This window comes from Spermophilus citellus, assembly GCF_964194105.1.
Source record: "Spermophilus citellus genome assembly, chromosome: 3".
Lineage (NCBI taxonomy): Eukaryota > Metazoa > Chordata > Mammalia > Rodentia > Sciuridae > Spermophilus > Spermophilus citellus.
Genome location: NC_138184.1, coordinates 148,802,542 through 148,827,185, shown reverse-complemented (window position 1 = coordinate 148,827,185; position 24,644 = coordinate 148,802,542). Strand labels below are relative to the sequence as shown.

The 24,644-nt window shown below is 34.0% G+C and overlaps 1 protein-coding gene across 3 annotated transcripts in view; it reads right to left on the bottom strand.

Moving 5' to 3' along the window:
• Nucleotides 1-8,645: 8,645 nt before the first annotated feature.
• Nucleotides 8,646-24,644, bottom strand: part of HYCC1 (hyccin PI4KA lipid kinase complex subunit 1) — a 78,331-nt gene continuing 62,332 nt past the window's right edge. For 2 of the 3 annotated variants that reach the window (XM_081282917.1, XM_081282916.1), the window contains one exon: nt 8,646-13,542. In XM_081282917.1, coding sequence (XP_081139043.1) covers nt 12,968-13,542 — 575 coding nt within the window. In that variant the 3' untranslated portion in view covers nt 8,646-12,967. Of the gene's footprint in view, nt 13,543-14,358; nt 14,655-24,644 lie in introns of all 3 variants that reach the window. The other variant, XM_081282918.1, reaches the window with a different exon arrangement.

Below are 24,644 nucleotides of genomic sequence, written 5' to 3'. Positions count from 1 at the left end.
GTGCAGTGGAGCATACCTAGAGTCCCAGCTACACTCAGAGGCTGAGGCAAGAGGATTTCTTGAGCTCATGAGTTCAAAGTCAGCCTGGGCAACATAGTGAGACCCTGTCTCTTAAAACAAAAAAAAAAAAAAAACAAAATGAAATATCACAGGAAGTTCTTCAAGCTAAAAGAAAGTAAACCTAAAGGGAAGTTTGAATCCACATAGTGACACAAAAATTATGGGTAAAGAGGTAGAAATAGACTGAAGTATAAGCACTTATTTCTTCTTTCATTTTTGTTCATTTAGCTGATTTACGAAGTAAACATATGAAGCTACCCATGTGTATATGGCCACGTGTGTACATTATTGTGTCTATACCAAATAGAAATACAGTATGCTGGGCAATGATAGCAAGAGAAGATGGCCTGGAGTAAAGTATGAGATTAAGGAAATGACACCAACTAGTGACCCAAACCCACAAGAACAAATGAAAAGTAACAAAATGGTAATAAGAAACAAGATCCAACTATATGATGTTTACAGAATACACATTTTAGATTCAAAGACCAAAAAAAATAAAAATAGGTTGAAAAAGGAAGCACTGGTAAAGATATGTTATGCAAACAGTGAACATGAGAAAGCTGCAACGGCTATGTTCAAGCAGACAAAACAGACTTTACAACAAAAAAATTATTAAAATAAAGAGTGACATTTTATAATGATAAAGGATCAACCCATTGGAAGACATAACCATTGTAAACAAACAAATAAAGTCTTATTTAAGACACCCACATAAAGACTGTATCAGGTTGAATAATAAGTCCCTCCCCGCCCCGGCCCTGAAAAAATTTAATGTCCACCTGGAACCTCAGAATGTCCTTTTATTTGGAAGTAGGGTCTTTGCAGATGTAGTTGGTCAAGCTGGAGCCATACTGGGTTAGAGTGGATGCTAAATCCTTGGCTGGGGTTCGTATAAGGGCATGTAAGGACACTAGGGAGGAAAGCCATTGATGACAGAAGCAGAAATTGCAGTGATGTGGCGACAAGCCAAAACCTGCAGGCAACACTAGAGGTTAGGAAGAAGCATAGAAGGATTTAAGAGCCTTCAGAAGTTGCATGGTTCTGCTGCCACCATAATTTCACACAGTCTCAAAAAATGTGAGAAAATTAGTTCTGTTGTTTTGTGCTCATTTGTTAACAACAGCTCTAGGAAACTAATACCCCAACCCTGAGTTACTGGAATACATTTTTGTTTATCTTCTAACTACTTAATATTGTAAGTAGGGTAAGAACTCTACTATCATTGAATTGTTTATTTGTTCTGTCAATTTTTCTTTAAGTATTTTGAGGCTAGTAACAATTTTTTTATTTGGAAGTATAACGATCTGATATTAGTATAGCCACACTGAACACTGAGTCCCTTTGGGTTGCTGTTTGCATTTTGTGTGTGTATGTGTGTGTGTGTGTGTGTGTGTGTGTGTGTGTGTGTATAGTATGGTGCTGGGATTTGAACCTAGGTCTTCACCTGTGCTAGGCATGCATTCCACTACTGAGCTATCCACCTAGGCCTTCTTTTTGGATATATTTTTTAATTTTCAACCTGTGTCTGTGTCTTTAAATCTGAAGCATATCTCCTGCAGTCATCATATAGTTTGGTTTTTTTTAACCCAGTCTAACAATCTCTCTTACTTGTATTTTGTTCCTTTTCCAAACTACTTAAATGTTTATTGAGTTCTTAATTTTAGGTCTTGCATTTTTCACTTCTAGAATTTCTAGTTGATTTTTTAAAAACTAGATTCAGGCTCTTATGAAATTCTCCATTTTGACTTATTAATCATTTTTAAGTCTATCTCTGATAGTTCTAGTAACTGTATCATCCATGGATCTGGAAGTTTTATTTATTTGTTAGTTTACCTCTTTTTCTTTTAGCATTCTTGGGAAATTTTTTTTTATGCTAGAAATTGTATATGACACTTTGTAGAGTCTTTGAATGATATCTTCCTTCAGAGAGGGATCACCCTATTTCCTAGTAGAAAACAGAGTAGTAGCAGGTAGATCACATTAGTTCAATCAATAATTCAGGTGACTTGAACCAGGTTGCTATTTTAATAAGGTTTAATTTACTCTGATTCTCCTGTGTTTCTAGGTTATAGCTCTCCAGAGTTCTGGGTTATATTTTTGTTTTGTTTTTTATTTGTGGAGCTGGGAATTGAAACCAGGACCTTGTATATGTTAAGCAAGCATTCTACCACTGAGCTACACTCCAGCCCCTCTCCAGAGTTCATAATTGAGATTCCTGGATGTGTCCAAGGGCCTTTCTCTCAAGGGGTCCCCAGAGACAATTTTTGCCTGATTAATACCATGATGCAATTAATACAAGCTTCCAAAACCTATGCTATGGCTTTCATAAGGTTTTTGTCTTCCTTTTCTTTCTTTTTGTTTGTTGCTGGTTTTGTTTTGTTTTGTTGTTTTAATCTTTCTGATTTGAGCAATCCAAGGATTCAGCAAATACTCAAGCAGGGAATAGGCAGAGTGTTACAGAATCACTTCTCTGGGCCTCTGGCCTAATTGGGATCCTTGCTCTCCCAGTGCTAGTTGGCTTAGTGGCTCTTAACTTTCACCTCTCCAGTCCAGTGCATGGTTGCCATAATTTATTTCCTTCTCTGATTCTTAGCAGTAACTAAAATATTTTTTGTGCCCAAATTTGTGCCCCAAACTGGCCAATTCTGTAAAGGAAAAAGTAGCCATTGGCTATCTGCTCATTTCTCCTGTTATCTTCTGTATTGAGAGTCCTTAAGATCTCACTGCCACCCCAGGCTCAACAGACAATTGTATTCATGGCTATCATTTATTACAGAAAAACAATACACAGTAAAACCAGCAAAGGTGCATGGGGTGAAATCCAGAGGAAACTAGGCACAAGCTTCCAATAGTCCTTTTCCCATGCAATCATGCAGCATGAGACTAATTCCTCCAATACTATATTGTGGTACGGTTAACATTTTGTCTGCTAGGGATGTTTATTAGAGACTTATTGCCCAAACTGAATATTGAGATCTGGGCATAGACACCCCCCGCCCCCGCACCTGCCCCCTGCCTCTTGCCACCTAGCACATATCATGATTCCAGACTCCCAGAAGGAAACTAAGTATTCAGTACAGACCATGTTGTTTGTATGAACAGTTTATACAGCAAAAACCACCTTATTACTAGGGGAATGGTGTGACCATTCCTGTAATTCAACTTCCCAGACATAAACCAAAGCCCAACCTTCTAAGAAGAGCTAAGGATAGTGTCTCAGCCTACCACATTAACTCTTTTGGCATGTTTTCTGAGATTTTGGCTCCTAGAGTTCTGTTTGGCTGAAAGTTCTTCAATGGTTTTAAACGGATATTAAGTAATTTTACCTAACGTTGCTAGTTGATACTGAGTGTCACTCTGCTAAGGAAGCATCTGGCTATATTTTATTCTCTGCTGAACATTATATTTGAGAAATTGTAGAACTTGGGGCTTAAGATGATGGGACTTTTCCCCCTCCATGGAATATTTGTTTATTAACAGGCACCTAGAGGATTACTTTCACACAGTTTCAGGAATTGGGATGATTTAAGGCTGTGCTGAATTCCTTGTCCATGTATCTGTGAGAGAGTTGTACTTTCAGTTCACTTTTATTCCCATGGTGGCACATCGTAAGGCCAAAGCATAGCAGTTTTCCAGTCCTTTCCCTGACTGGCTGGCATTGACATCCAGCTTTGTCCTCCTCCAAAGCATTCTTTATCTCCTTAAGTACTGCTTCTCCAGGAAATAAGTTGTGCCAGTGCTGGTCTTGTCTCTTTAGATTTTCATGTTTAGAAAAAGAATTGTTCAGATTATCCAATTGCCAATGGAAAAATAACATTTCTGGAAGTGGATTTCTACCTCTACTTGACTTCTTATGCTTGAAGGTTTTCAGATGGTGATAGGGCTCTTAGTATAACCCTTAGAAGCCTGTCACCCTGGGATTTACGGGGATCAATTCCAAGAAGACAAACAGCTGCTTCTCCAAGAAGAGGAGATTTGATCAAATCAATCTTTCATTAAGCAGCTGTCTGGTCACCTTGGGGCTCATCTTACGATTGGTCAGTACTCCTGGAAAATTGGGCTCATGGCCATGGTGGTAATCAAAGTAGCCTTGGTGAATGGAGGTCGATCTTGTTGAAATCTGTGTAGAGCCAAGATCCTTGCAATATAGACACTTGAATATAGACTAGTTGAACAAGGATAGGATACCAAAGAGCTCTACTGACATCCTCGGAGTCACCCTAGCCACCTGGTTATCTATCGCCTCCTTCACAATAGGACCTTTGCTTAGTGTTTATGTGGGAAACAATCATTGTTATGATCAAAATCCATTTTAAGAAGTCTATCCATAATTTTTTAATTTTTCCTTCCTTCTTTTTTAATGGTACTGGGGGTTGAATCTAGGGGTGCTCTACACTAAGTTACACCCTCGCCCTTTTTATTTTTTATTTTCGAGAGCCCCCTCACTAATTTGTCCAGTCTGGCATTGACCTTACAATCCTATTTCCTCAGCCTCCTGAGTCTCTGGGATTATAGGCATATGTCACCACTTCTGGCTCCAACCATATATTTAGCACCCAAATTTTATCACTCACCCTCCAATACTAATAATTCCATGTCCCCAGCCACCTGGGTGGGTGTAAATGGCATATTCTTGTGATATCTCCCCTTCCATGAAAAGCAGCAAGAAATACTGCTCAGATTTATTCCCACTGGAAATAATTATTTTCCTTGCTGTCCTCAAGAATTATTTGATGGGATTGTAATACCACAGTCTACTTCTAGCTAGTAACAGTGTACAGTGTAGTTCTGCTGTATGTATAAGCAGGCTTAGTTTTTTTCTCTTCAGTGAACTGGCAAGTTTACTATTCCTAATACACATATAATTCATAGCTTTTGTTGCTTGCATTTTTCCTCCTTTCAGGCATATCGCTGCTTCATCAAATTTAACTTGGTTAATGTAAATGAATTAAAAGACTTGAAAGAATAAACATTCAGCTGGGGAGCAGTGTCTGTAATACCAGCAGCTCAGGAGGCTGAGGCAGGAGGATGACAAGTTCAAATCTAGGCACAGCAACTGAGCAAGGTCCTAAGCAACTCAGTGAGACCTTGTCTCTAACAAAATATAAAAAAGGGCTGGGGATGTGGCTTAGTGATTAAGCACCCCTGGTTTCAATCCCTGGGACAAAAAAAAAAAAAAAAGAATAAACACTTGAACAAGATTTTGAACTACTGTGGAATTAGAAGAGAAAGTGGTACCATGTTATTTTGGTGAGGGGTTGTCTCATTTCAAGAGAAATGAGAGAAGAAAATGTTAGCAGAAAATAATGGACAAGACTAAAGTGGAAACCCGTGGCTGACTGAGGAACTTTACAAATTCTAAGGTAAATGTACTGTAGGCCTTCATGAGTAGGTGTATGCCTACAATACAACCATCAAATAAACTTGTAGTTTCTACAAAAGGAAGCAAGTGAGATAAAAGCGAGAATTCATAGCATTGAAGTGTGACCCAGTGCTGTAGGGGCCAAAATCTTCAGTAAAACTCTGAAGGGTCACTACAGACATATCTATATGCTATACATTTGACTTACTGTCTTTGAATAGGGAGAGATGAAAAAGAGAACTGAACCCATCAGTGTCACTCTGGCTTAGACTGCAGCCCACCTATGTCCATGAAATTTAGTTGCTTATACCAGAAAATCTGTGCCCAGGACAGAGAATATTGTAAACAAACAAAAACAAGAATGGGCTCTAAATTTTTGTTTGTATAAGGGGATTCTGACAGGTTGGAAACAATAATTGCTTCTTAAACATGTTGATATATTAAGACTTTTGAAGAGCCTTGCTTACTGTGACCACCATTCCTAAACTTCCCTTCCTAGACAGAGATGCCTTAAACCATCTGTGCACAGATCCCAGAGTCCTACAAATATCTCACTTCCCAGATCTGAAACACAGCTATGCATATCAAGGTGGCACATTGTATTTTTTCAGCAGAGTTTTATTCTTTGGTTTTTCTTTAATATCAAATTATCTAATAATATTTTGGGAAGTTAGACAATAACAGTTTTTTTAAAGAATTGCTCATGTTAATTTGTACATACTCTTGTACAGAAAAACCAGGTTTCTATGCCAGGTCAATTCATCTTTCACTAACTAGTCTATGTTGATGTTAATCAGTGTTAGTTGGCTTCATATTAGGGAAGCCCCATTTAAAAGACAAGACCCTTGCGATAAGTCCTTTCTAGCTAAAATCCATTATCAGATAACCAAATCATTGCTGTCAACTACTATACCAAGTCTGAGTTCATGAGTATCAAACTGAGGAACTTGTTGGGAATATAGGTTTACAAGTTTCATGCACAGTGATTCTGATTCAGGGGAATTAGCACAAGACCTAAGAATCTACATATTAAAAAAAAACCTGTTTTTCACAAATGTAAACTGCATTTATACCTCCCTTTGAGAAATAAATGCTCTCCTCCCCATATAGCTGTAAACACATGTATATTACGCATATATACACACCCACCTTAACTATTCCACTCACTTACAATGAAAGTGGGGTCATACTACATACATATATATTTATATATATTTAAAATATATGCAACATTTTATAATACATTTTCCATGGCATGCTTTTTCCAGAACATATTATATAATTTGTCTAAATCATCACATATAGATTTGCATTTTTTAAATGGCTATATCATATTCATATATACACACACACACACTATGATTTATCCATTTCTCAATTAATGATGCTTAGATTGCTATGGGGGATGTATGTTGTAGATGGGCACAATACCTTTATTTATTTTTTTATGTGGTGCTGAAGATCAAACCCAGTGCCTCGCATGTGCTAGGCAAATGCTCTGCCACTGAGCTACAGCCCCAGCCTTGCTGTGGGTGGTTTTTTTTGTTTTGTTATTCTTTTCTCTCTTTCTCTCTTTTTTCTATTATAAGCAATGCACAATGACTACCTTGCATGCTTATGTTTATATATTAAGCTAAATTTTATACAGAATATGGAAAACGGAATAAACATAGGAGAGTAGGACTGCTAGGTCAGAGGGTATATGATGCATTTTAAAGATTGATAGATCCTGCCTGTTGAATTGCCCAGTAATTCAGTTTGTACCAATTTGCAGTCCTAATTGTCTCAAAGTAATGACTTCTTCTTCCATACTTATACTAGTATCAGCCTTTTTCATCTTTATCAATCTAACAGATTAAAAAAAGCATATTTAAATTTGATTTTACCATATCTTTAATATCAGAATAACCAGAATTCGGTTTACTATGGAAATAATTATCAAGTTTTACAAAACATATCATAATTTCATTTTAGGAACTTTTACTTTATTTTATTTTAAAACTTAGCCCTATAAAAAAGACTAGATGAATGAATTTCACTAGGTAGCACTTACTTAGCATTTTCTTTTACAAAGTGATATAAAAGTGAGAGTTCTAAGACCTGTGTTCGAAGTCTGGCTTTACCATTCATCAATGAGATGTTCTTGGGCAGGTCACCTACCCATTCTTTTTTAATATTTACATCTTTTTAGTTGTAGATGGACAAAATGCCTTTATTTTATTTATTTTTATGTGGTGCTAAGGATCAAATGCAGTGCCTCACACATGCTAAGCAAGCGCTCTGTCCCTGAGCTACATAATCGCAGCCACCCCGCCTACCCTTTTGAGAGCTTCAGTTTCCTCTTTTGTGAAATGGGGCTTCCACTCATAAAATGATTGTTTTGAGTAAGAAATGAGGTAATCATCTTAGTTACAAATATTAGCTGTTACTACTGCCACATTAATAATGCAAGGGAAAGTATCAAATAACTAAAATTGCAATCTTTCTTTGTAATTATAAGTATGTTGATGTTAACAAGTCAGATTCTATTAGGTGAGTCAACTATTTAGTCATATATCATAGGCTACCACACTGTCCATGAAATTGGATTCTGGCTCTGGTTTTCTACAAGTCCTCCCCTAAAAGCAGCTCAGGAAATCTTTCCTAAAGTACTTAGTTCCTTATATGAAATGGAATTATCCAAATACACAGTTAATTATACACCAGAATTTTTTGCAAGTTTCTAAGAGGGTTTTTTTGTGAAGTACATACTTCATGTAATGCCTTTGAGATTTCCTAAAGCCAAAGAATGAAATTCTAAAATTTTACCCTAAAATAATACACTAAAGCTGGCATCAACCCAACTCAATCAGTGTCTAAAGTGCCTAGCATAATTCCCTACATAATCTCTGTATTCAAAAGGTAAACTCATATTCAAGTTACAAAAAAGAATAACCTAAACTTGCTTGTGCTTCTGGTATAACAAATAATCAACCATTGCCACATGACCCATGAAGCACTTCTTCTTTGGATAGATACTAATGGACTTCCTGCACTCCTCATCCCTAGGCTATGTCAAGTACAAAAGCAGGAATGAGATATCATCGTCCTCTGGCTTACCCCTACAGCTCTCAATGGCTCAACTCACCTAAGTCTTCCTCTTTTACTTTTTCCATATCACGATGTTTGCAAATTTATATAATATTTTTTAATGAATAAAATGATCTGGAAAAATATTTTTTCAGTTTTTATTTCAATAAAACAAGAGGCAACACTTGCTGTATAAAGTACTACATATGGAGAACATTTACACAAACATACAAAACTTAAAAAAAACTAAACTCCAGTTTATTTCCATAGCCTTAAAAAGGTATAGAGCACATAAAAATATCCAAAATCATGTTTGTTCTTTAGGAATGTAAACTCCAGGAATACAATTAGAAACAGTTATGCTTGCTAGGAAGAGATTAGTATCACTACATGATTTGAAGTAAAGATGAAAAATATACTCTCAGGTCCTGATGACAAAAGAAACAATCTGTGAAATAGGATCTTGTGTTTTCCAGTAAAAGCTTCATATTCAGACACAGGTACTCTAGAATTCTACTATCAAAACACGAAAACATCAACAAAAGTGTTCACTGCCAGTCTCTTCAGACATGCACAAGTTATAAAGTACAGAAGACAACATATTTATACTCTCTGATGAAGAAGTTAACAATATTAAATATAAGTCTGAATGAATCAAAGTATTAAGTACAATTCCACTAGAAACAAATCTAAAAGTACACTTTCATGCTAATTAAAGGACTACAGAGTTTTAAGTTTTCATTCAAAGATTGGGAAAACATTATTATACATTATTTTTTATCTACAATATTTAATTTAAGTATCCATCCAATCATTTGTCTTTCTAAATGGGTTTTTAAAAATATATCCTCTAATTACATTATTCACTGTATGTATTTCCTTGATGTGCTTTCCTTTAATATAGATTTATTGTGCCTATAGACTCAAACATTAAACTGCCTTGTTTTAAGTACTTGTTTAAAATTAGGTGAGTGCCTTTTTTCCCTCCATAACTTAACAGTTTAAACTTTTTTTGTTTTATTTTTCCAAAATAGGCAAAAATCCCTTAAAACTGGGATTATGTTGATCTATTTTGGTTTAAAATATACATTTCCCCTTAAGTCAACTTTTTTTAAAAAAATGAGCAATATTTGCTGAACAGCTGCTTCACAATTGAAAAGAGCAATGAAATATATTGCTTTTTCAAAACAAACTTTAGTCATCATTGAAGGACTAAGAATTTCCACTCTTCAAGTCTGCAAAACTTGTCTTAAAGAGTTCCACAGTGATATACAAAAGACTCCAGGGTGCTTTCCTGTGGCTTCAGGAAGAAAAAGAAAGACACCTGCCCTGGGTACTCTGGGATATTCCCTTGAAAAGTGTACTTTTTTTTCTCTCCTGCTTAGATTCCAAGAGGCTAGTGCTGGGTCCAGTGTAGCCAGACCACTGTACCAGCTGGGTTTCAAGAGTGAGAGACTGAGTGATGTCAAGAATCTTTGGAGTTTTAAAATGTGCAGTGGAGCTGCATGTTTTGCTTAGATCCTCTGAACTGAGTGTGAGACCCCAGTTCTGTGTGGAATCCTTTTGGTTATTATTCTGGATACACAAGAGGTCTGTTAGCATCTTTATAGGAAAGTAACCTACCAAAGCTACCACCTTTCAAATTTGAAAGGTGAGTAGAAAAAGAGTAGTAAGCATAATAACAATTGTTGCCACAGTTAATATTATTCAATTTTCATAATTATTAGAAAAACTTTCAGGGTATATCCTTATTTGGAAATAGTATCAAAGGTATTACCAAAAAAATTTATTAACATGATTCCACACTGCAGAAAATCAGCTGGTACAAATCACTTGGAGCAGAAATTCAGAATCACTCATTCAATGAGTAAGCTTTCAGAAAAAAAAATTTAAAAAGTATATACACATGCAGATTTGTTGTGCATTGTTTAAAAGGATACCCTTTTGTACTTGAACTTGGAAGCATCTATAGCTGATTTCATTTGTGGTTAACAATAAAAATACTAAAAGTTACATTTGTATCACAAAAATTAATGAGAATCATTAGGAATTTAGAATTAGAAGACTTAAGAAGTCATGCATCAATGTTATTAAAAAGTTAATTAGTTGTCAAAAATAATGACAATTATAATGATCTACTATCTAGTATGTTTTATCTACGGTTGTGAGGCCACTGAAAATCCAACATATTCGACAACTAATTTGTCTGAACTCTGATACTCTCTTTTCAAATACTAATGTGCATAAAAGTCACTTGGGGATCCCATTAAAATGATGATTTGATTCACTAGGTCTGGACCTGAAATTCTGCATTTTTAACAAGATGCCAGGTGACACCAATCCTACTTACTAGTCTTTGAACCACTTGAGTAGCAAAAGCCAAGAATAAAACCCAAATGAGGTTTCTTTACAGTACTACAACTTCAAGATTTGATCTTGCATTTGTGACAGATAATGTTTCTGCAAACTTATTCTGTTTTCTAAGCACCTCAAATTGCTTAAAAGGCCAGTCTTTAAAATTAGTTCTTAATGTTTTCAATACTGTTAGTAACTATGCCTAGGGGAAATTTTTTTGTTAAGGAGTTACAAAAAGACAATAGTAAGTTCACAGTGACATTTTACAAATATTTTACATTGTACACAGAATTACTATTAAATTTAATACAATGTCAGCTTTCATTGTCTGGTTTCCCTATAGTTTTTGACTATACTTCATGACAATCAATATTATTCCATTTTATTGCTGGAAGTAAAAATATCAAATACAGTTATGTTAAACTACACTGTACTCAAGGATAATGGATAAAAACTAATTCATGCCTTTTGAAGAATTAGGTTTAAACTGATAGGCAAAGAAGTTATAGTCAAGCTGTATTCAGAGTGTAAATGCTTTAGCACATTTCAACACATCAAGTTTTTCATGTGTTTGAGTTGTACAGAAGCCGGAAGAAGAAGAAAGAATTAGCATGTTCTCTTTGTGAGAAGAGACCAGAGCTAGGGACCACGAGGAAGGACACCACTGCATACAACAAGTAAAGCAGCTCAAGAGGTGGACAGCTTCCCAGGCCCTCTTCCCCAGTCACCTTCTTTAATCTGCAGCCCGTCTTCCTTTCTCTCACTCTAAATTAGTTCTTAGATATACTTGCTTTACAGGGAACTTCAACCAGAGCTGTACTGACCACTACAAGAAAACAACAAAAATTTTTTATGTCCACCTAGAGGTCACCTAGTTCCCAATTGCTGCCTAAAAATTTGTTCAGCTTCTACCTTTGTTGCCGTTCTTATTTTTGTTTTTTGATTGGGAGCAACTGAATTGACTTGTTTCTATATCATAACAAGAACATTGAAAACAGGCCTGTTCACAAACAAGAAACACATTTCACTCTTCATATTTTAAATTTAAGAATACAACCATAAGCAAACCTAAATTAGTTTACATGTAAATGTCCTTTGTTCATATTTCACTATCTTTATTTTTTTCATGTCATTTTACAGATGAAAAAATGTATCTAATTTCCTTCATTTGCAATTCAATATCACAGCATCGATGCTGGTTTCTTGAGAATTGTGTTGCAAGATTTACAGTGATTTCCAGGATGTCTTCAGTGATGTGTGCTCTAAGTTAAAGGGCTCCACACTAACTAGGATGTCCAAAGTCCAGAAGCAGGGTCAATCAGATGTATGGCCTATCACACCTTCAAATTGACAAGAGATTTTTTCACCTGCCAAGTTCAGATCAAACACTTCAAACAACATTTTCTACCAGCAGTCTGAGTTTTGACATAAAAATGTTCCAAACATATCAAGAGAAATGCCCCTACCCATCTCTGGAATCACATAATCATCTCAAATAACTGAGTTGTCAGGCATTTTCCAGTGCTTTGAACAAACTGTTCTAATCTTCAAGATGATCTGGCGACAAATATTTTTTATCAGGCACTTTTCATACTCATCCCTTTTGTTTTCTCACATGCCTGCTTGTCAGCGTGGCTTGCTGAAAGACCAGCTGTGCAAATCGTGGACTTGCTCCTCTGCCCCATTCTTTATGACACAGTTCCCTTACATGAGACCCCCTTTGACTCTGAAGGGCAAACACAGTTATGAAAATAGGAGGCATTAAAAACCAACTCACAACCTCACATGAGATGTAACCAACTTGATTAGACAACCTGCCAAAATTTACTGTTACACTGACAATCTCAGGGCAACAGTAACAAATAAGATTAAAACAAAACAGAATCAAAGGAAAACAGGAATGGGCAGCGAGGTGGGGTGCGGGGAGAGACCAAATAGCAAGAAATAACAAAATCGTATTTCAACTTACTGCAACCTAAACATTGTCTCCTTCATATAGTCAAGGGAGCCTTCAGAATTTAAGACATGGGGCTCCCATCAGGAATAGACCTGGGCATTTTCATAAAGAAGCAAAGTCGTATTTTAGGTGCACTGGTTGTAGAAGAAAAACATTACAGATTAATCTGTGGACAGAGTAATGCTAATACTAGGAGGTCTCTGTGGACCTGCTTGATACTTCAGTGGAAGGTCAGTCCTTTCTGAAACGTAAGCGAGCCTTTCATCTTGGAGACTACAAGCAGAAAACCTATTGGCATCTGTCCCAGTCCCGAGACCCACGACAGAGGGTGGGTTATGCGGAACTGTGACCCCACTGACTTGTTCAAAGGATTTACTAAAAACAGTTGAAGCAGTCTTAGCCAAACTATGGCTACTAGGCTTAGGCAGGGACTGGCTCGTGGTTAAAGTTAGTCTCTTCAAAGAGAGAAGCTCAAGATTCTCACTTTGGGCTCTCTGAGTTTGTTTTCGAGCAAAGTGATCTTTGCAAGATTCCCCTGGAGTTTCTTTTTCTTTTCCTCCAGTTTTGCTTCCTCCTGACCGTCTCTGGTTCTTTCCTACACTTGTCTTGTTACTACAATTTTGACTACTGTTTGATAAACCCGACTGGCTGGTACTAGACGCAGCCCTGGAATAAAATCCCTCGTCAACTTCAGATATCTCCATCAGTTCTTCTTGACCTGTTAATTCTGTATTTCCTAAACAAAGAAATGACAAAGATTAATTAACATTAAGTATCTCAAGCAATTCTTTTAAAAAGATTAATACCAAATCAATTGATCATACTGAAATCAATTAAACTTTATCATAATTTCACAGAGCAACAGATTATAGAAAAAAATCAAAGGATAAATCAAAACAGCTATTCTACAAAAATGACAAAAAAAATAGTTTATTGGAATTAAATGACAGCTATTTAGAATGTATTAAACAAAAAGCATGCCATAACCACAACCCACTATGTTTTTAGAGAGAGTTCTCCTATTATGCATGCAAAAGATCAGAAACAATTAGAAAATTTACCACACATTAAAAGTAGGGGTAAATTCTCCCCAGTAGCAAAACAGTATAAAAGCAAAGCTCTTACACCAAGTAACATTAAAAAAAATAGTATTAGAATGTTTTAAAGTGCTTTTTTTAGAAGGCTGAATTCTCCATTCCAGATTGTTTTATCAAATTAAAAAAATGACTATAAATATCACAAGCTCAAAACTTCTTAATATTCTATGTACATTGTCCTTCATATCAAATATGACAAAAATACAAAAATGGATAACTAATTTTAGATACCAAAACACAACCAGAAAATTACTTTGGAAGCAATTTTCTGTCTCAGCTTTCATAGCAGTTTACTCAAGAGACAACATAGGTATTACCATTCCAAAGAGCATTAAGAGTCATTGAGAGAGTGTGATGCATAGGTCATGCACTTTGATTATTAGATGACATGCAAAAATTTTGTGACTGTGCAGCTGTTGTTTAACATGCATCAGTGTCCCTTTGCCTTGAGATACCTTGGAGTGCAGCTATAAAGTGCTCTGCTAAAACTGCACTCTGCCAGGTGAGTTTATTCCATCCTCCATCATTTTTCTTACAGATTTTTGTCTCCTGATCTCTGGCAAGCCTTTGCTCTCAGTTCTAGGATCTGTGGCTGTTTCCTGCACACCCTGCATATGCTGAGCATCAATCTCTCCTAGTGTTCTGCCTTTTTCCCCATTTCCGGTTCTCTCTCCGGACACATTTGTGACACTAATCTCAGGAATGACAAGGATGCCCAATTCAGTAGTATCATTATTGTTGTCAGGTTGCTCTAGAATTGAAGATGATAAGACAAAATAATGGCTGAAAACAAAACAAAATAAAAATGCAAAACAAGAAAAACAAAAGACCCAAAACAAAAATTGGACAACTGAATGTTATGAATTAAGCCAAATATTTACACCATAGAAATTTTCATAGTTTACAATACTCTGACAGCACTGGAGACAACAGGATCATTTTCTTTAATTTTACAATGACAAAAAAATTCACAGAGCATCAGTTAATGTTCTGCATTTTTCACACAAATATTTTACATGGAATATGAAACAAATTGTTTGTAAATCAAAACAGAATTTCTATTGTTTTTAAGATAATACTGTGACCACATGAACTTATGTCAAGCCTTAGGCAAATGCTCAAGAATGTACAACCCTAGCTCTTAACATCAGGAATGAAGCCACTTCGAAATTCCATTCTGTACCCTTAAAATTCTATTTTTTATTAGACTATACTGAGACTGATTTAATAAGCCATGATATTTGGGAAAGTGATTTTTCATTTATGATACCATGGTTAGCAATGCCACAGGTATAGTTTTTGTCTCACACACCCACCATAAACATGAATTTGGCTGTGAGAGAATTAAGCAGTCAATTTCATCAGACTCATACTGATTCCATAAATTTAGGCCAGCTTGTTACACTTCACTACTATCCTGGAGAAAAATAAAAATTGATTTGAACAAAACAATTGGCTGTCAGTTCTTTCTTTTGAAAATAGCCATTATAATAGAAACAACGGAACAAAACCCCTAACTAGTTAATATCTGTAGATGTGATTTTATTCTGTGTCTTAAATCACAAAGTCACAGTTCTATTCAAAGCTGTTAAGTAACTATCTGTAGCAAATGGAGGGGAAAATAACATAAAGAGATCTAGAATAGTCCAGTTCAAAACAACACAAGACTACATGAAACAGTATATACTCATTAAAATTGTAGACACAAATCTGCCTGAAGAGCATTACCTTCTATTTTCAAATATTTTTCACTAATGGTGCAAAAGGCTGATAAACAGTATCAGGAAGTAAAGAACTTAGACTAGAGCCACACAGTTTCATTGCCTAAGTTTGCTGCATAATGGTATCACTGGGGCATCTGTAAAAACTATGGATGCCTGCCTCCTCCTACCCCTAGACATTCTGATTCACCATTAGTGTGAGGACCTGATATTAGGGGTCTTAAAAGCTACCAGGTGACTAATATGAAGAAAAGTTTGGGAAGCACTGCTCTGTTCTGATTCTTTCAAATTGGGAAAACTTAGAAGTTGATGTGGGGGTCCTGCACACTCTGCCCCGCAGCAGTACACACTCCTGGAAGTGGGCACGACCCCCAGACTGGCCCTGAGCCTGTGAGCCAATGTGCTGCTTTGAGTAGTTCCCCTTAACTTAAGTGCCTCACACACTTTCAACCAAAGAATCCGTAAATGAAATTTCAAGTTTCTAGATAGGCTAAAGACTGGGTAAAGCAGTAGTGACCAGCTGCTCCTGGATGCCCTGTACTAAAGGTTTAATGAGACTAAAAAATCTAACCAAACCCATTTCCCATTGCTAATAGCTGTCTTCAAAGTCTTACTGAGGTAAATACCAGAGGTCACTGGAGCTGAGAGGAAAGTCACCATGGTGCTGTTGGGCAACAGCCAAGACTTGTCCATTTACTTTGTAGAAGCCATTTCACAAAAGACCATTAAAGGGACCTTCAGTCCCAAAAGAAAATCATAAATGGTTGAAATTATACAGACAAAAAAAATAGCTTACAAATATTAAAATGTAACAAAATTAAAAGATACACACAGGCAGCCTAATACAATAGAGAACACTGAATGGCACTAAATAGGTTTTTATTTTTGAGTATTCATATAGATTATTCAATGATATTCATGATATTCTCAAAACAATATGTTGGTGAGCCTCTGAGGTAAGCCGCTTGATTCTCATTTACAGAAAAGGAAACTGAAGTTCACATAGAGCTACACAACTATTCACTGGGGAAGCTAAATTGTGAAATATTTTGACTTCAAATGTCCATTTTAATATACTAGAAATTCTAACTCCTCAATTCATTAGAGTCAATTTGAGTTAAATATCCTCTGACATCTCCCAATTATGTTTAAGTTATTTGCTTAGATTCCTGGTCATTTCATAGACAGCAAATTATTTTACTTTGGCTGAACACAGGGCTAGACCAAATAAATTCTGAAAGAAAGTCACAACTCCCAAAGTTAGGTTTTTTGTTTGTTTTGTTTTTTAGTTATGGGATATATATATATATATATATATATATATATATATATATATATATATATGAAAGTTAATAATGTAAATATGCTTCAATGGTGAAAATTTGCAAGAAAAACTAGAAAATGAAAAAAAATATTATATAAAGCAGCACTGGGCAATTGAATTATTAATCACATTTATCAGGTTAGTGGTAAAGATCTTTAGTCTGAGGAGAAATTATACTTATATAGTTATAAATTATATACTTATAAATAATTATAATTTTTTAGAAACATGAAATTAAATGGCATAGAGAAAAACGAGATCATATGTTTTTCTACAAGAACAAATCTTTGACTAACTGATGTATGCTAACAGTAAAAAATGGTGATAATGGGAGATTTTCTAAAACTGCTTATTAAACTCATAAAAAGAAAAGCATGTAATTCTATACAGAACAAGAAATAATAGAAACATAATTCTCAGGAAAATTACACACTGAGAAGGGTAATTATGTAACACAAACAAACATTTGTTACTTGATCTTGCTCCTTAACTAATCTGGTGATTTCTTCCTGTATCCAACTCTGTGACCTGATCCCCCAATCAGCCTCCACTTTCTTACTGGTCTCGTGGCTGTCCTCCAGGCGGAGAGTGCTATCCCCCGAGTGGCTCCTTAATACCTCAGGTCTTTTCCCAGAACACTTTTCAGTGAAGCTTCCCTGGTCAACTCCACAAAAGTTTCAATATTATATTTGAAATGCCCTCTTTACCTATTTTGCTTCTTAGTATTTATCACTTTCTAATGTACAATTACTTATTGTTCTTGTTTACTAGATAGATTCTTTTCTTCTGGTCACCACTGCATACCTAATATTTGGAAAAGAAGCTTCTATATACTAGGCATTCAATGAATGTTTGATGAATTGAAAGAATCTCCTGTTATGAGGTGAAATTACTATTGGAGTAAATCAAGGTGGAAAAACATGCAGAAGACCCAAGAAGTGTAACCTAGGAATGTATTTTTTTTCCTTTTATCCAGTCAAGTAATATACAGATTATGCTAATGAGAATTTTTAGATGGCAAAAATCAGCAAAGGATCTTTGTTTTGGAAAAGTGAAGCAGCTATTTCTAAATATAAATTCTAGTAAAATGCATAGTAACATCAAAAAGATCTTTTAAAAAGTGTATAGTTGTTTTTAATGCTTTCCAAAACATAACATACATAACTAATAAGAGTAATTAATCATTTAAAAAAATTATATAAATGATGTTTTAGGAGAAGATAAATACTATAAAATAGAATTTGGTTTTCCCAGAACTTAAAAAAATCTATACAAAAGGAGTCAGGGTTAATTCATATCTATAAAATGTTAATACTTAGATTTGATTTCCAATAATTTGAAAAGTTCAAAAAGATCTAAAGAGAAATTTCTTAGAGAACTTTTATTTATGTAAACTCTATGAGTGTAAATTCTCTCTGTATTTGGAAAAGAATACTTTTAATAGACATTTCTAAATTGGTTTTCAAAAGCACTAAAAAATTTCTCCCTAAATGATTTCTTCTTCACTTTGAAAAAAAAAAAAAAAAGTACAGCAGATGGGCCGAGTGGCACACACCTGTAATCCCAGTGATTTGGAGGCTGAGGCAGAAGATCTCAAGTTTGAGGTCAGCCTAAGCAACTTAGGGTAAAAATAATAAGGTAAAAATGACTGGAGATGAAGCGTTAGTGTTACAACACCCCTGGACTCAATCTCCAGTACTGAAATAAATAAATAAATATCAAAATTAAAGTTTAAAAAGGGGATGTAACATAATGTAGAGTTTTTGCCTACCATGCACAAGACCTGGGACTTAATCACTGGCATTGCAAACAAACAGAAACAAAAATTGCAAATATCATTAAAATTGTTCATAAAAATTTATGATTTCTCTTAAATATTGAATTTTATAATCCCAAGTATCTATTCCATATGTCACTTGTGAAACAACCCCAATTTTTGCTATTATAATTTATTGTATGGCTACCCTGCTTTATTAAAGATGACAATATTAATAAAGAAACACTTTGCATATTTATAGAATTTACACATCTTTGTGAGTCTAAAGAGACTGACTACGATATGAGTCACTTACAAACTTACTTATGAAAATAATAAAATAAGCCAAAGCTTTTATTATACTTATAATGTTTGTATAATACAACTTTTGACATAATTATGAAAAGTATTTCAGAATAAACTCCAAAAGAAAGTCATACGCATACCTTTACAACTTATTACATAGACATTTTAAATGGCATAAGATGCCTGAACAAATTCATACTCTTCAACCCAGTCATTTTATAATTACAATTTATTCCATCCAATGGAAGAAAAATATCTACATTTAAATCTATAACACTGTTCCTTGCAGTGTTATTTGTAGATGTAAAAAATAGAAACAAATTATTTAATATATTAGGGACATGGATAAGTAATTGACAGAATATCAACTCAATGTGATATTATTTAGTCGTGAAAATAACTAAATTCACTAAGAAAACTTGAGGAAATGCTTGACAATATTAACTGAACAAAAAAAAATACTAAAAATATTTAAATAGGGTGCAATTATGAAAAAATCATACATATATGGAAAAAACTCTAAGCACTGGAATAAATGAATAACTCCTTACCCAGTTTACTATCATTTTATTATACTATATTTCAATAAGAAGGAACAAGTTACTTTTACCCTGTCATAAAATTTTTTATCATGCATTCACACAGCCATGCATTCAACTACAATTTATTGAACATCTAGATTGTGTCAGATATTGTTTTAGGTACTGTGGATACAATAGCCAATAAGACAGACAAAGACTTTGCCCTTGCTGCAATATAAGAACTAAGTAAACAAGAGAATTGAGACAGAAAGTGCAATGAAGAAAGTAACCAGGATGGTGAGGAAGAAAGACTTTAGATGGGCTGTCTGGGAAAAACTCTCTGTCAAAGGGATATTGAAGCTGAGATTTGAATGATGTAATGCTGGCTACATAATGATCTGCAGGAAAGTGCAATTTGACACAATTTCATAATCCAAATTTTAGCTCAAATATCCCAAATAACTAGATCAAGCACTTAAGAGAGAAATGATTTAGTATGTTAAAGGGATAGAAGAAAAGAGTCTAGTGGACCAGGGTGAAGTAGTCTTAAACAAGGTCAGAGTAGTAGGTCATAAATGTCATAATATAAAGGCTGGATTTCATTCTGAGTGAAATGAGCAATCATTGACAGGCACAAATATAAACTATTTGCACTTTTTATGAATAGAAATAACACTGTGTAACACAAAATATTGAGCATAAAATATACCCAAAGTTAGAAGAGATACATTGTAGCAATGTTCAACCTCAGCCAGTAATTTGCAAAGCAGATTAGAGAAAATGTAAACTGCCACAGAAAGAGTAAGTATCAAGAAGTTAAAGGGCTGCCCTCTGAGCAAGGATGGAAACAAAGACTTGGATACAGAAATCCTGCTCTTTAGGTAAGAAAAGATCAGCCTAGGGCACACAGAGAAAGTCTGGACCAGAATAATTTATTTAGACTCATTGGAGCTATTTCCAGTTTTCTCAAGTAAAAAAACAAATATTTCACTTTTGTTGTGCACATAGAAAATGATAGAATTCTCCTTACTGAGGTGAATTCAAACACCCTCAATTACTTCTTTTGTCATCTTTATTAAGCCTCAAGTTAAAACACACACACACACACACACACACACACACACACACACACACACTTTGAGAATTGCAGCATACAAACACTGCTGGCCCAGGTGAATGCTTTATGACTATTAAAGATCCTTGTGACTTGAGAGACCAACAACAGATAAGCAATACCTATTACAAAGCTATCTATAAAGTCTAATTTCTTCCTTGGTATGCAATGTGCAGCAAATGCTCATAAAAAAAGTGAAGGGGCACAATATTCATTAATAAACAATAATTTCCTTAACTATAGCAAGAATTATATAAGGCCTCCTTAGTAAAAACGTAGAACACAGTAATTTACAAACCAGTGCTTTTGACTCATAAGACCAATAATTCTGAGCTGTCTTGCTGCTGTGCAGATTTTTTTAAACTTTATTATATCTGGAAATAGAGTAAGATTTTTTGTTCTCTTAAAAAACTGGATAAGACAAAATTCTCTACAGTCTTTTCTCTCTTGAGCCTAATGTTCACATGTGTCAAATGTACCAACAACATAACATTTTAGCTCTTTAGCTACTATGTCCTTTTTTGTTGAATCATCTAACATTTCCTAATATTTTTCTTTGCTCTCCATGAATATAAAGTTTTCTATCAAAAATGCCAGTTCAGTCAGAAGGAAATTTTTGGCCCAAATGTTTTATCATCTATATTGGGAAAGGAAAATTTGTTCCTCAAATAGCATCTGAGAATGAAGAAATAGAGCTTCTCAAAAAACTGTCTTTTTTTATAAAACTTCCATAAATTGTTTTATTTTTTAATTTTCCTTAAGTATAAATAATTTCTAAAATAAAGCATGTATATTATAAACTTCTAATTGAAGCTAAAGAAGTGATTCCAATAGCCACTTCCTAAAAGTTTGCACTTTGGAGCAAAAGTAGGTTTTGCTACTTTTAATTTTAAGACTAATTTAATTAATTTAAAATAATTTTAAAACTTTTAAAATCATTACCATTTCTTTGTTTTCCAATGCTTTTGTTAACTCTAAGGAATTTTATTTCTCCTCAGTTTAAGACTTTTCTCATAAAGTCATGATTCACAAAATAAATATTCCATCTGAGGATTTATGACAGTCTGTTTTCTGCAGTATCTAGAAAGACGATCTTAATATTTTGAATATTTATAAACATTTATTTAAAAATATTTTACTGAAATATGTTTACAATTTTTCACACTTGTTTAATAGTTATAAATTAGTTTCATGCCTCAAAAATGTTATTATATTAAAAATTCATTAACATTTTCTATATCACTAACCAAATTTAAATAAATTATTTTCAAACATGAATTGTACTTTTTATTATTGCTTATTTCCCCCTCATGTAACAAATTAGTACTAAACCACTGAGAAAATAATAACACAGATTTCTTTCTTTTATAATCACAAATCTCTAACTTAGTTACAATAATTTAACTTTATTTAAATGCTATGGCATTCATTAAATAGAAACAGTTTTACAAACCAAAAATGTAATAAAATTGTTGTAACAAGATGAAACTGCACTTTGTTTGGATTCAATATATGTAAACTGTATTTAGTTTGAGTTTTCATTTAAACATTTCATATGATTATATATTCTAAAATTCTCAGGATATTTATTTTATATCAATAATTAGAAGATTTAAAGAGATAAGAGTTCTTGCCAGGTATGGTGGCACACACTTTAATCCCAGTGGCACAGGAGAATCACAAGTTCAAGGCTAGCCTCGGCAATTTAGGGAGAGCCTGAGCAAGTTAGCAAGACCCTGTCTCAAAATAAAAACAGGGTAGAGATGTGGCTCAATGGGTAAGTGCCCCTGTTTTCAATCCCCAGTACCAAAGAAAGAGGGGTGAGGGATCCATCTTATTTTCAATTTATATTAAATACGTTTTCTAGTAGATGGACACAATGCCTTTATTTTATTTATATGTGGTTCCTAGGATCAAACCCAGTGCCTCACATGTGCTAGGCAAGCACTCTGCCAACTGAGCCACAACCCCAGCCCTCAATTCTTTTTCACTACTTAAAATTTTATACTCTTAGATTTTTCAAGTCAAAATAATTTAAATACAATGTTATTAAAATAAACTACTTAACATATCTGAGGACCAAAAGTAGGACAAAATTCAAAGTATCTAGTTTGTAAGTATTATTTTTATTATTGCAACCTACCTGTTTGCAAAGGTGTAACTATACATAAATGAGAAACACAAGTTCAATCTAATTCTATTTTGACATTAACTTGAGATTAGGTGAGGATAATAGGTATTAAAATAACATTTTTAAATTTTAAATTTTGTAGCAATTTTCTTTTTTAAATTTATTTTTAGTTGTAGTTGGACACAATAGCTTTATTTTATTTATTTATTTTTATGTGGTGCTGAGGATCGAACCCAGGGCCTTGCACACTAGGTAGCGCTCTACCACTGAGCCACAATCCCAGCCCCTGTAACAATTTTCTTGAATCAGGACACAGATAATGTTTATGTTGTGATTGGTTTAAATATGTTCAGTGTTTTTAAAATGTATTTCCTATATATTCCCTTTGCCTCTTCAATAAATTAGGCTATTTGTCCTGAAGAAAAAAATAAAAAATAAATAAATAAAATTCTGACTGCAATAGTGACTTAAGTGTTAAATAATACAATTCTATATTTTAGGACTACAAAAATCATTAAGATGATTTTTACGATTTCATAACATATATATACTTCTGTGCTTTATAGTACTCTTAAACTATACAAGTCTATCTCAAAGTATCCAATTTATTAAAGGGCTAATCTATCACAGAACTATTTGAACAGCAAAGTATTCAACAAAAACCACAGATACAATTACTGTGTAGGTAATAAAACTCATTATAGTTCTTAATTAACAATTGCCTTTATGTGGTGCTTTAAAGTATACTAAATACTTTCCACTTACTTGTCGAATCATCTCACAAATACACAAGTGGAAAGAATGGTAGGTAGTAAAAAAGATGAGGATTTTACTGGTTAAGCCTTTTTAAAAATATTAGTTGGCAAAAATTATAAGCACTCACTATTTGCAACCATAAATAAACCAGGGGACTTTTATAGAATGAATGAGTGATATTTCAATAACTATTTTAAAAGAAAGAAAAAATGTTTATGTTGGAACAACAACAAGTATAGATAATTTTTTTAAAAAGTAGAATAATGAGTCATATGGTGGGGGGACTCAGGGGAAGCAAACAAAAAATAGCAAGGAAATTTGCTCTGGAAGAGGGGCAGCAATGGAAATAAATAAAAATATATTGTACACTAGAATCAATGCTAGAGACCCACTCAGGTTCAAGAAAAGGGGCTCTTACAGTTACAGGGGTAGATGATGAAGATAGCTTTAGAAACAATATTTAAGAAAAACTATAAAAATAAAGCTTAATTATAAAGAAATTCTTTGTTTCCATTTTAGCTATTGTGTTTATTTTTAAAGGAAATATTTAAGCAAAATTGCCCTTTTTGATTAACTTTTTAAAAAATTATAAAAAATTAACATATTACTTCACTAAATTTTAGCTTATTTTTCTTAATGGAATTTTCATTTTGATTCTTGTTATTGTGATCATCATCTATTCATTTTTCTCTTCCTTTATTTAATACTTTTTGAAGTTTACTCTATTTTTATCTTCCTGTAATTGTATTTTCCTTTCCAATAATGACTTCTAGATAGCCCACAATTGTAGATGGCTTGAAAAATATAGGTTTGAAAAATAAACCTTTGCCTTGAATTATCTACCATCTAGACTGAATGAAAACTACCACTATGCAAATAAAGCTGCTATTTATGAAGTTATATTCTTTAAAAGTCAAAAGCAATAACACATTCTAACTTTAGTTTCCAAACATATGCATTGATATGGATTCATAAAAATCAATATAATTTTTCAAAGGATTAAATACAATGTTTAAAATTTTTGAAACACACAAAATTTTAAGTTAAGCCATGTCAGTACAATGTTAAAATAATCAAAGTGAAAAGTGGTGACAATCAGGTGAACATGCTAT